This window comes from Etheostoma cragini, chromosome 16 (assembly GCF_013103735.1).
Source record: "Etheostoma cragini isolate CJK2018 chromosome 16, CSU_Ecrag_1.0, whole genome shotgun sequence".
In the NCBI taxonomy this organism is placed as follows: Eukaryota; Metazoa; Chordata; class Actinopteri; order Perciformes; family Percidae; genus Etheostoma; species Etheostoma cragini.
The window spans coordinates 23,156,751-23,170,583 of record NC_048422.1 but is presented as its reverse complement, the minus strand read 5'-3'; the positions used below and the strand labels follow the sequence as shown (position 1 = coordinate 23,170,583).

The window sequence follows — 13,833 nt, the reverse complement described above, 5'->3', positions numbered from 1 at the left end:
CTGTGGGGGCGGGCGCCAAGGTAGCTCACCTGGTCCAGCTCACCTATGTGTAGAGGTTTAGTCCTCGACGCCCCGGCCGCAGGTTCGACTCCCTTTGCTGCAAGTCGTTCCTCCTCTGTCCTTTACAAATACAGGCCTTATCTTTAAAAAAAAAAAGGAGTACATGTACACTGAGTACATGTACTCAAGTACAGTAAAAGTATTAGCAGCATCAATCAGTCGATCAGTCAGCGTGTTGGTTGTCGGCACGGCAACAGTTTGGATACTTTGGTACTTTTGGGTAAATGTTGAATGCAGGACTTTAACTTTAGTATTTTTTACACTGTGGTATAAGTATTTTTACTGAAGTAAAGGACCTGAATACTTTTTCCACTCCTAATATTCAGTAGTATTTCCACTGAGCACTAGATGGGCCTCTGCTGTTGCAGTATAAATAATGTGTGTACACGTGTGTGTGTGTATCTGTTACAGTATTTTACAATTGTCTTTACAAAAATAGATTTTAATTATTAATTAGCACACTAATACAAAATCTTACTATGGCACGCCGTTTTAATCCATGTTAAATAAATGAATAAACACATGAATAAATATGCCTTTGAACTACATTATGAAATAAATAAGGCAATAAATACGTAAATTAATGAACACATGTAAATATTGACATATAAATTAACCAATTAGTTAAATATATTAAAACGTTTCACTTGTAATTTTTTTTTTTCATGGTACTTTTATTTCATAAATCCACATTTATTGATTTCCCTCTCTCTATTTCCAGTTCTTATATGTAAATTAGGGGGCGTGGCTATCTCACAGAACAGAGCCATGGGCACAAAAAAAAACAAGGCTGGCAAAGTGAGAGTGCAGAGGGTCTTTATGTATTTATTAATTTATTTAATATTCAATAAAACGGCATTCCATACACCTAGTCACTAAAACTCAATTTGTACACAATAGCTTCAAACTAATATTTAGTGAAAATGATTTCCCTCGGTGTGCAGGTCGGGAGAGACGAGCTGCCTGGGAGGCATCAACGGTTAGGAGCTGCTTTTAGTGTGTGTGTGTGTGTGTGTGTGTGTGTGTGTGTGTGTGTGTGTGTGTGTGTGTGTGTGTGTGTGTGTGTGTGTGTGTGTGTGTGTGTGTGTGTGTGTGTGTGTGTAGTAAATGTCCCGAGGGGCCCGGGGTCTCTATAGCTCAGTGACAAAAGGTGACATGGGCGGGGGGGGGGGGGATGGGGTCCTTTGTGCACAAGTCAATGTTTCCCTCCCACCGCCATCTTGGCTCTTAGGTGACTGGCGTACATTTCTGTCTTCGAGGGTCGTTTTGATGGATTGACAAAACTAGAAGTTTCTTCTTCTATCATCAGTTAAACGATCGTTGAATAACAAACTTTAAAAGTATTTGTATCCTGTTTGTTCACTTCTCTGTCAGAATCTTCCTAATTAGCTCAAATATCGATGTCAAAGGTCAACACAACTGGCTGCTTTGTCATCTAACTCTTCTTTCTTTCTTTCTTTCTTTCTTTCCTTGTCTTCATTCACGGTTCTCCAAATTCTCATGGAGCAGCTTCCGGGCCGAGACATCAGAATATGATCTGTAGAGTTTCATCTGCTCGGCTTTCTTTAAAAAAAAAAAAAGTGTTTCTTACACAGATTTATTGTCATGAAACAATTCCTCCATTCATCGTTATAAACGCAACTTTAGTTTTTGGCCCCTTTATCCATGAACTGAACTCAAAGATCTAGATCTAAGACAGTTTCTATGTACAAAAAAGGCTTATTTCTCTCAAATATTCACAAATCTATTAGTGAGCACTTCTCCTATGCTGAGATAAGCATACCAGCGGTCTCAGGGATCTCAGCCCTTCTTTTGTGCTAGATCCAAACCGACATGACTGAATAAGAAGAACTACAGACCATGATGCAATAGGATCCCACACGCCATAAAGGGCCGTGATGTGGGGGAGCGATGGCCCCACCCCTACTTACTACCCTCTACTTCCGGCACCCACGCTCACACCCCTCGCATCTATCTCTCTCTCACAAACACACACACACACACATACACACTCGCCGCTCACACACACACACACACACACACACACTCTCTCTCTCTCTCGCACACACACACACACACACACACACACACACACACACTCTGTCTCTCTGACACATACACACACACACAGACACACACACACTGTCTCTCTGACACACACACACACACTCTCTCACACACACACACAACATTAAAGAGAGATGGACAAAAAAACAGACGACAAGAAGATAAACAAAAAGAACAAAAAAAGTGAAACACACCAGTAGTCTGACTGGTGAAATGTTTGCCCATTTAATCTGGAAAAAAATGAGTTTTCACACATTTTCGGAACAACAGATGTGATCTCATGTGAACCCGGCAATGATTTCGCCACGAACTGAGTAACTACAAACAAAGAAACTGCACGCGGACATACATATATATATATATATATATTCATATATTACCCATCTGGTTGAAGATCACAGCCGACATAAGGAATGACTTATGGCTTATTGAGAATAAAGCAACTCAATAAAATCCACTACATTAAAACAGGCTCTGTAAAGAGTTAATCACAGCATTGTCAGCCCCTTAAACTCTCCTTAGAAGCCGTTAAACAAGTACTTTGTGAGTGTATACTGACATACATACATACATACATACATAAATATACTCAATTATGAAACGACAGCAAAGTCCGAGCTGCGACGTGAAACACTCCTCACGTGGATCAGGATGGAGGGAATTATAGGGAGTTTGTTTGTTGAACACAACACACAAATACAGCATCAACATACATGGATATATTGCATAAAGTTAGGGTTGTCTTTGTCAAGTATTACTAGAGTCGTGTTTCTACCGAGAAATGGCTTTTTAGGTCGTATCGTCATCCGCTTCAGTAAAAAGCTAAATCAACTTTCAACACTCAAAGATGTTCAATAGAACTCAAATGAGGAATGTTTTAAAACAGGGTCACACTTATTGTAAAGGGGTTTCAACCATGCTTCTGACACATTATCCCACAGGACTTAATATATGTGAAGTCCTGGTTTGCAGTATTAACTCACTTTTCCCACTATAGGAACTCAACCACCGGGGCAGGTTCTGCCTTTATTTCCACTGTGCTCCACCCTGGACCTGGTTCAGGTGACAGTAGGTGTTGTTGGCTGGAGGTCTCTGCAGAATCCTCAAAGACTCTTTAAAAAAACATCTGGATGAAAAAAGGTTTCATCTGTTCATACTGGTTTCTTTTAAAAATTGTGACTATATTCTCTTATCAAGGTTACTGGAAACAGTCAACTATAACTCCATTATCCATTACAAAACTGAGTTCCATTTTGTTTTCTAGGGCCCTTTTATGAACAACGTGATCTTTTTATTTTGTAAGATAAAATCAGAGATGGATTTGGTGAACATGGACGATGCTCAAAGACCGAGATGGCTGTTCACATGCGAAACATTTAAATTAAATTAGCTAATTATCTGAAGAAAGATTGGAAGAAGAGGAAAAAAATCTCTTCACTGAGATGATCTGTGGCTGAGGATTTGTTGTTTGTGTGTGTGTATATATATATATACACACACACACACACACACACACACACACATATATTGTTTTTTGTGATTGTTGCGGTCAAAAATCCCTGATTATGTGTCACGTTTTCTTAAAAAATGTGATGGAATATGCGGGATATCAACGTCCTCGATATAGACTAGGCTACTACTTGAGTTTTGGTGTGGATGGCCGAGTGTGAGCAACCACACATGGATCCAAACCGATCCACCCCCCCTGGGTTAAAAGCTAGCGTGTGGAAGCATTTTGGCTTCCACGAGGTTCAAAGGGACCCTGGATGAGAGACCCACCGTACGCAAGTTGTGTCTAACTAAACTATTTGGCAACACAACAAACATGAGGGACCATGTTTCATGTTCCTTGCATTAACAAAAGATAATGGAAGTACGCTGATCTGATTAAGTACGGATAATTATGAATGCATGTTTTAAAAGTATTAAGTAGTCAAACAGGGAGAAATAATCGCAAAACGTGTATAGAAATACATTTCTCTGATGCAACAAGATGCATAGATAATGGTTTTATAATCTCATTTTGAATAAAATCCTGAAGGGGTCTAGAGTTCCCCCCCTAGTGTACGGATCAGGTAGTGAAGCAACTGAAACAAACTGAGTATCTTTGCATCCAGATGGTTGGAAGAGTTTTTTAGGATTCTGTAAATACCTCCAGATAATTGATATGTGTTCGCTCAGCTCTGTGATTAAACTGTAGAAGCTCAAACCGGGCTGTTGTCTGTTCAGTGACGTGGACCCAGACTAACCCGGCCTTTAAAACAGTGGAACGGGCGCCCAGATGGCTCAGTGGGTAGAGCCGGGGCCCATCTATAGAGGTTTACTCCTTAACACAGAGGACCCGGTTTCCACTCCGATCTGCGGCCCTTTGCTGCATTTCATTCCCTCTCTCTCCCCTTTCATGTCATCTGCTGTCCTATCAAAATAAAGGCTGAAAACGCCCCAAAAATAATCTTTCAACAACACAGTGGAAACAAAAGACACGAAAGTCCCGTTTACGGGGCATTAAGTTCCCATGATGACAAAAACAACATTGAAAAAAACAATTAAAGCTAAAAGCTGACACAAAGATGTGCGACATAACTGGCTTTGAAGATAAGCATCAAAGTACCAGTTGTTAAAATCTTCTGATTAATATGTTCGTCACATATAACGCTACAAGTTAAATCCTATCTTTAAAGAAAGATATCTGTGATTCTACAGCAAATATTCTACAGTAAAGATTACAGCCTAACTACGTCTGATTCTCTAAATACCGTCACATTCCTACAGAGGAGCGTTAGATTAAATGCGTCATGATTCCTGCTTTGATTTTGGATCCATCTACCAGCTCTACTAAGTCAAAAACACTGCGAATTTATAGATCGGTTGATTTAAATGCAGGTGGTTTTAATCTTGGATTTCTGACGTTTAATCTCCGTTCGAGCTTGTGATTGTAGGCAGGAGAAGCCGATGAAATACTGTGATCTATAAAGTGCATAAAAGTGGATACCGGCATAGCAACAAAATGATAACAATGATGATAAAAGCTGCTTTGACAGAGTCTGTAAATATGGCTCCCTTTCCGGCCATCTTCCTCACGTGGGAATATTAGTGTTGTTAAATAACAGCATCAAGAAGAAAATACTTAAAGGGTGATTCAAATAGCTTTTTTTGGTCGTGCATTGTTCTTCACTCTCAAGTTAAACGTCTTTAAAACTCAGAAGTACATTATAAAATCCGACGACTTACAGTATGCTGAATAAAAGTGGAGCATTAAGTGCCATATCGTTGTCTCAGAGTGGAGTACAGCGTGGGCTGGACACACTCGTAACGTGCACCCAGCGCCTTGTTAAAATCATCCAAAAAAAAGAGGGTTTGCATCGCTCGTGTAGAGACGTTTGTGTTGGACGTACAGCGCCGGTCCGGCAACAGAGACGCTTCAGTACGGGATTTGGTTCTGGTAATACTGCAGCATGTCGTACGTTTTGCTCCTGTTGAAAACAAGACCGTGAAAATATGGATTAGTGACAACCCCCCTCTCTGTTTTACAACTATTCTTCTCTTGGTGTTTGCATGAAAGGGATAGTTTGGATCTTTTAACCCTTGTGTTGTCCTCCCAGGTCATAAATTGACAAAGATTTGACATTTTTGTCCCTTTTCAGACTTTACACCACCTTATTGCCACTAGTTCTACACTATTTCTTGGGAGTTCATGGTCAATAACCCTCATTTATATAGAATTATACGTAATATTTGAGTTAAAAAAGCAGAAATGATTAATGATTTTGACTAATAGTTAAGATAAGAGGAACGTACAGATGAGTCAGGAATGAAAGTGATCCATTGTCTTTGCAAAGAGCGTTGTAAGGAATCCAATCCATTGTTTGTGGTAATTTGGTTAAAAAGAAACCCATATTTTACATATAGACATTTTTTAAAGGGGGGGGGCAGCAGCTAAGAGCATTTTAGTTCAGTTCCCCGTCATAAAGGGCAGTCTGACAGCATGATAAAGTGTTGAAAATATTCTAAATATAGCTTCCACTTAAAATGATAGATGTTTTTAGGTGTCTAAAATGGGTTTAGCTGCTGTCCTCGGGGTCAAATCTGACCCACTGTCAAAATGTTTCTATACCAGAAATGTGGGTTTCTTTCAACCAAATTGTTCAATAAAATAACGAGGATGGTTTCGTACAAGCATTACTCTTTACATCTTGAAGTCAAATAAAGGATCAGTTCACTACTTGCATTGAATTCGGGTGTTTAATTCGATTTGGTAGCATTTAATTAAAGAACGTTAAAAAGAGTGACAAAAAAAAACCCTTTAAAAAGTGATTACAAAAAAAACTTTGGAAAAATCTTTAAAAACATTGGGAAAAAAGTGACATAAAGGTAAAAAAAGAAAGAAAGTGACAAACTTGGAAAAAACGCTTTAAAAAAACGGGAAACAATAGTGAAAAAATCCTACAAAAAAGTGTTGATGAAGTTGACCAAAGCGTTAAAAAACAAGTTTTAATTTAAATTTAAAAGTTCAACCCAGGAAAACAAAAAGTTGCAGTGTAAACAAGTGGACAACACGAAGGTTAAACTATATAAACTATGCCTTTAATGTCACTTTAGTAAAATTAGTTTTATTTAAAAAAGCTGCACACAGGTGGGATTCTTCTTACCTGCTGCTGAGGAAACAGCTTTGGATGACTTTGATAATGAAGGCTGCCGCTTCTTTCTCGCTCATTTGAGGATTAAACCGTCCTCTGATTAAACAAAGAAAGATACCCATTAATGTTTAAAGTTGCCATCATTGATTCCCTTCCAACCAAGGACCTTTACTGCCTGTCATATCTCCTTTTTTTCTTTTTAAAAGATAAAAAGGCAAAGATAAACGCCAAGCTAGAACAGAAGTAGAAGTTGTCCTGTTTGCCACAGTCATATCCACAGTATTAACAGTATAGTAGTAACCAAGTACTTATACACACGTTGAAGTTGTCCCACATCTGTTGGACTTACTTGAGGAGTTTGATGGTCTGTCCTCTGAAGCATGGCAGTCCGGTGTCGAGCATGAGGGTCACTAGAGAAACCACTGCATCCATGTAGGGTCTAATGTTGAAGAGAGGAAGCAAGGAGGTTACACATACAAAATGAAACCACCATATTAGAGAAATAAAAATAGTTTCCTTTGACTCCCATCTTCCAAACTCAACATTATCTTTCAGTTTCTTTCCTCTCGTGACAAACCACTACAGCAACAGTGTTCAAACAGCATGGAGATGTACTGGAGAACTTTTTCTTTTGCAGTTTCTCACCGTACAGCCAGATACCCTCTGACACACATCTCCATGAACCATTTGAAGGGCGTGGCCTCCATCTTGCCCCCCATGATCATCACCATCTCGTCGGTCAGCTTGATGTCCGGCTCCCAGCCCAGGTTCCCTCCAGGGGAGCTCTCAAACATGAAGCCAAAGTCTGGGGGAAACAAAGCTCTTATTCAGAAGACCAGACCTCAACTAAACATAGTTCAGGTCTGTGTACACACTAAACAAAAATATAAACACAACACTTTCCATTTTGCCCCGATGAGCTGAATTATACAATCTAAGACGTTTTCCACGTACGCAAAAGGCTAATTTCTCTCAAATATTGTTCAAAAATGTCTGTAAATCAAAAAGCACTTCCCCTTTGCTGAGAAAATCCCTCCACCTCACAGGTGTGGCATATCAAGATGCTGGTTTAGCATGATTATTGCACAGGTGTACCTTAGGCTAAATTGTAAAAAGAAATGTCATGGATGGTTCCATACAATGCTCCTCACAAGTTAAACAACTGATCAGTTCACTACAGAATTTTTAGAACGAAAAAAAGAATTAAGCACACTAAAAAAAGTGACATACATTAAATGTAGAAAGAAATTAAAAGAAAGAAAATCAACAAAGACATTGTAAAAAATGAGAAAGAACTTCGGGAAAAGCTTCAAAAACTTCAAAAAAGTGACAAAAATGTCGGAGAAAGCTTCAAAAAAATAAAAATGAAAATAAAAAAAACGTCCCAAAAAAATCGGCAAAGAACTTTGGGAAATGTGACAAAGTGACAAAAGTGTCTTAAGGCGGTTTTAACTTAAAAAGTTGACCCAGAAAAACTAAATGTTGGTCTATGGGAAGACAACATGAGGGTGAGGGTGAGAGAGAGAGAGAAAGAGAGAGAGAGAGAGATGGTTGAACCCTAACCAGCCTTTTATTGTGGCCAGCCTAAGGCACACCTGTACAATAATCATGCATCTGATCAGCATCTTGACATGTCACACCTGTGAGGTGGATGGATTATCTCGGCAAAGGAGAAGTGCTCACTAACACAGATTTAGACAGATGTGTTAACAACATTTGAGAGAAATAAGCCTTTCTTATCTTTGAGTTCAGCTCATGAAAAATGAGGGCAAAAACAAAAGTGTTGCTTTTATCATTTTGCGCACACACACACACACACACACACACACACACACACACACACACACACACACACACACACACACACACACACACACACACACACACACACACACACACACACACACACACACACACACACACACACACACACACACACACACACACACACACACACACACACACACCTATGTGGATGAGGTGTCCCTTGCTGTCCAGCATGATGTTGCCGTTGTGTCTGTCTTTGATTTGCAGCAGGAACAGCAGAAGGCTGTACGCGGCCATGCTGCGGATGAAGTTATACCGAGCCTGGGAAGAAGAAGAAGAGGAGGAAGACATCAGAGATCCTCCTGTGAAATTATGCTGGTGTTTATTCACGTTAGTCCCGCATTGACACGCCCAGTGAAGTTGCTAGTAGCCAAGGAGGACACGGGGATTAAAAAAAACAACTTGACAGACTCTTCAGAAGAGGTAATTTTCTTCACTCGAGTTTCAGTGCGGGAAATTCGCTGGATGCCACAATCTCCTGAACATAGTCTTACTGAGAAAACCAGAGAGAGTTGTGTGGAGCTGAGAGTCTTAATTAGCTTTGTAGCCCTTAATCTATTGTTCATTATCGCATTATGGCTTGGTTATCTGTCCATTAAACTAAAATCACTGCTTCAAAACTTGATAAATATCTCTGAAAAGGAGTTGGTGGCATTGGAGTATTATTTTTCAATTATTTATCAAATATAACATATGTATATATATGCTGTTATATTTGATATGGTATTATGCAATTGGGCATTGTGCCGTACCACAGAAGTTATTGACCACAGCATAAGTTAACGGGAAATGTGCAATCATTGTCAAAATTAGGTGCAATACGAGGTGGAGGATGTGTTGAGGGGTCTCTTCTGTTCTTCTGTGATTGTGAGGAAAGGTGGGGCGGGGGTTGGCTGAGGTTTATTAGATTGTCATTAAATCTTTGATGAGATAATGTATGATTATGTTTCTATGTAGGTTAACTCAAGATGAATTTCTCCTATAGGACACAAAGGCTTATCTTGCCTTATCATGTCTTATCATTTGGCAATGGCTTGAATGTAATGGACGTAATTAATATCAAAAGGTTGCACTACTACTAAAGCTTTAAATAAACTTATTATATTAACATGTCAGCGAACACAGATGTGTCTTTTTTGTTTGAGGAAGCTGACTTAACAAAGCTGATTAAGTTTTAAGTCCTCATGTGTGTTATTAAATCAGTTCTGGTGGTATGCTTCTCTCGTTAAACAGAAAACACACCTGACAGAGTAGTAAACGATCATAATCACTGATCCGCAAGTCTTCTGGTTCCCTTTTAAACTTCCATTCATCTAAACTAGTTGGATATAAAAAGACGCTTCCTCCCTCTAACATCTCTAAACTAAATTCTGTGAGAAAAACACTCATTCTGGGCGTATATTTGACCTATTCAATGATATATAATAATAACTTAACTGTAAAATTGTTATAATTTATGTACTCTGGATCTATCACTTACTTATATGCATCTAGACATCTACATATCTATACAGACATGATCACACACACGTGTATAGCCAGCTCATTCTGGCTCACTGACAGTAATCTTAGAAATGAGGACTACATAAGACAGGGTTGACAGTGCACCCCCGCTCATTCATTACGCAGAATAAAAGGGTGAAGGCCAGAAGTTAAAGTCTCGGTACCTTCTGGAAGGCCAGGGTGGATTCATCGCCGTACTGGTTGCGGAAGTAATCGTACATCCCGAAGTCAGTCTGTCTGCCGAGCTGGTCTCTGGACTTGCAGTCTGGGATGCACTCGATCACGCCACACTGAGGAAAACAGGATCGCTTAATAAACACCTAAATATAAGAATGAAGTTCTACGTACAGTAGGCAAAGTTTTGGCCATCAATGCTATCAATTATGATTTGTTAACCAGTGTAAGTGTTGAGATAACAGGGTAACAACATGGGGTAAATAGTCAAAACACACAGTGATAAGTGTTCAACATGTCTCTAGTTTGAGCGACTTATGTATCTAACTACTTTGTAGGAAATAAAAAACAGAATTATTGACAAACTTTTCATTGCCAGCATTTACTGTGCTATAAAGATTATCTTTGGGTCAATCTTTACCGAGCAAAGAGTGCTTGGAATGGACATTTAGCGTATTTTCCCATTCGTTTTTAAATGCAAAGCAAAGTCTTTAACACTGTGTCCCGACTGTGTTATGTCACACCAGTCCTAACACTTGTTGTACACATTTACTCAGAGAAAAAAGAAACGTCCTGTCCCTTTCAACTGCTTTAATTTAACTGCTTTATTTTAAGTAAACTTAGCATATGCAAATATTTCCTTGAACATTAAATGATGTAACAACTAAGACGTAAACTGAACCATTTTCCCAGACATGTGACTAACAGAAATAGAATAGTGTGTCCCTGAGAAAAGGGGGAGTCAGTCTCATGTACTGCAGTACATCTTCTCCTCATGTACTGCACCAGACTGGCCAGTTCATTAAATACTGCAGTACATCTTCTCCTCATGTACTGCACCAGACTGGCCAGTTCATTAAATACTGCAGTACATCTTCCCCTCAAGTACTGCAGTTCATTAAGTACTGCAGTACATCTGCTCCTAATTTACTGCACCAGACTGGCCAGTTCATTAAGTAAGTTCATTAAGGAAATGATGGCCGAAACTACTAAAATAAGATCCAGGCTGTAAACAAATCCAGGTGTAGAGAGGAGGAATAGTAAGAAATACTTGGAGTCTTACCCCTGGTGCCGTGGCGACCACTCTGTAGGGGAAGACAAACAGATCCAGGCCTACCAGCTGGAAAATATTCTTAAAGAGTCCAATGATCTGCAGAGCGAGCATGTCCTGGAGACAGAGAAACGCAGACGGGTCACAAGAGAAGCCAAGGTATCCTTCCCCTGAAATGTCCCTGTGATGAGCTCAGAGAGGTACCTGTCTGCAGTCGTCTCCCACTTTAAAGATGGCAGCCTGCCAGCAAATCCTGCCTGATCCGTCTGGGTTCTCCTCTCCGTCCTCCAGACAGTCCGTGGTGGAGCGAAGCCCCTCCCGCTCCAGTTCACTCACCCCGCAACGCTTCACCTTAAACTTGGCCAGGTAGGGCGCCTTGGCAGCACTGTGACGACAGAGAACGCGCTCCCATTAGAAAAACAATACACAGAGTTTCTGCGGGTTTCACCGTCAAATTAAAGACCTTTTTAAGACCTTTTAAGACCATTATGAGTTACATTTAAGACCTTCATCACAACATCAACTGAGGCCATAAATACAATCGTTTCACAATTACTTAACTTGCACTTCCCCAAAGCTGAGAATAAAATCCGTTTTCTCTGTGGTACAATCCCAAAGAGACTCATGCCAATAACACAAAAGCTGTTTGGCTACAATGTAAGTTGCATGTTGGTCTCATTTGTAGTCGTAATACAGCAATGTTATTTTCGGACTAGTGGAAAAAGAACACCACATCAGAATAAAAAAAAACCTGAGCATTAGACGTAGCTTTGCATAGACGTAGAAAAAAATAAGACTTGTTTGACATTATTATTTAAGCACTAGAACACAATATTTCAGCCAATTTAAGACTCTTCACGTTTTTAGGTCAGTTTAAATTGGCTAACACTATGGGCTTTTTAAGACTTTTAAGGACCATGCAGAAACCTTGAAAACATGCATAGATCCCTGACTGCCTCCTCTACCTCTGCATGGGTGTTCCAGACTTGTAGTCGATGTCCAGCACTATGGCTTCAGGGTTACTTGGTAGGTAACAGCCTAAAAAACACCAAGAAGAGACAACAGAAGGCTGTGTTCAGAGACACATATTGACATTGCACTTTCTGTTTTATAGTGACAAATATTAACATTATTCACACTTAAATTACACAATGGGCAAGGGCCCACAAAATTTTGGGAAAACAAACAGAGACCCTCTTCCACATGGAATAACCCTTTATTCTGCACAAGGTATACGGTGATATCGTGAAAGCGTGATATTTTGTTGAAGGTTGTCATACTATTCCAACGGCCCATGCCTACATGGAAGAGAGGGTTACCTGACTGGACTTTGATATCCGACAGAGCTTTGAGACAGGCTCTTTTTCTCTCTTCTCCCTTTGGAACCGGCCTGGAAAATGAAGAGAAATCAGACGTTAAATCACACCAAAAACGTTCCCTTCGCTAATGATTTTGTGAAGAAATGGTGATGGATTTACTTAAGAATGGCGGACACGTTGGTGATCTTGTTGAAGAAGTCAAACTCTCTCTGGTAGAAGTCTTTGGCCGGACCCGACAGAGAACCTGTGATCTCCTCCACCATCTGCTCCAACAGCTCCCCGATGTCCGCTACGCAGAAGAATGAGGCAGGAAGAAATGTGATCACATCCACTTCATTTGATTGAATTAGGCTTGCTAGGGGGTTTCCCATGAGGCAGAGAATATAATATACCTTTTTAGTCTAGCCTTGCCAGACCTTCCTCCACAGTGCTGCGGTGGAGGGTCTGGTTAGTCCACCCAACATACCGGGATGGAAGAGAAACGTACCCCGGTTTATCTGCATTTCTTTAAACTAATCACAATTTTCTTGGGCGGCACTAAGTTCCAAACAGAGTCACGGCACCTCTGCAAAATGGCCTAAAGAAGCAACTTGTTTTGGTGGAACATGTGTACGTTCAAAGGTTGTTTTAGTCGTGTGAGAGCAAACTCAGATTGGACAGATAGTCCAGCTAGCTGTCTGGATTTACCCTGCAGAGATCTGAGGACCAGGTAACCATAGTCCTGAGATTGGACAGATAGTCCAGCAAGCTGTCTGGGTTTACCCTGCAGAGACCTGAGGACCAGGTAACCATAGTCCTCAGATTGGACAGATAGTCTAGCTAGCTGTCTGGGTTTACCCTGCAGAGACCTGAGGACCAGGTAACCATAGTCCTCAGATTGGACAGATAGTCCAGCTAGCTGTCTGGATTTACCCTGCAGAGACCTGAGGACCAGGTAACCATAGTCCTCAGATTGGACAGATAGTCCAGCAAGCTGTCTGGGTTTACCCTGCAGAGATCTGAGGACCAGGTAACCATAGTCCTCAGATTGGACAGATAGTCCAGCTAGCTGTCTGGGTTTAACCTGCAGAGATCTGAGGACCAGGTAACCAGAGTCCTCAGATTGGACAGATGGTCCAGCTAGCTGTCTGGATTTAACCTGCAGAGATCTGAGGACCAGGTAACCATAGTCCTCAGATTGGACAGATAGTCTAGC

At 40.4% G+C, this 13,833-nt stretch overlaps 1 protein-coding gene across 2 annotated transcripts in view; it reads right to left on the bottom strand.

The window, feature by feature from the left end:
- Positions 1-4,958: 4,958 nt before the first annotated feature.
- Positions 4,959-13,833, bottom strand: part of pi4kaa (phosphatidylinositol 4-kinase, catalytic, alpha a) — a 41,727-nt gene continuing 32,852 nt past the window's right edge. For both annotated transcript variants that reach the window (XM_034896046.1, XM_034896047.1), the window contains exons 44-54: positions 12,798-12,927; positions 12,639-12,709; positions 12,285-12,357; positions 11,524-11,704; positions 11,332-11,436; positions 10,259-10,384; positions 8,732-8,852; positions 7,410-7,569; positions 7,114-7,203; positions 6,777-6,860; positions 4,959-5,600 (exon numbers count right to left, since the gene is read on the bottom strand). In XM_034896046.1, the coding sequence (XP_034751937.1) occupies positions 5,549-5,600; positions 6,777-6,860; positions 7,114-7,203; positions 7,410-7,569; positions 8,732-8,852; positions 10,259-10,384; positions 11,332-11,436; positions 11,524-11,704; positions 12,285-12,357; positions 12,639-12,709; positions 12,798-12,927 (1,193 nt within the window). In that variant the 3' untranslated portion in view covers positions 4,959-5,548. The remainder of the gene's footprint in view (positions 5,601-6,776; positions 6,861-7,113; positions 7,204-7,409; positions 7,570-8,731; positions 8,853-10,258; positions 10,385-11,331; positions 11,437-11,523; positions 11,705-12,284; positions 12,358-12,638; positions 12,710-12,797; positions 12,928-13,833) is intronic.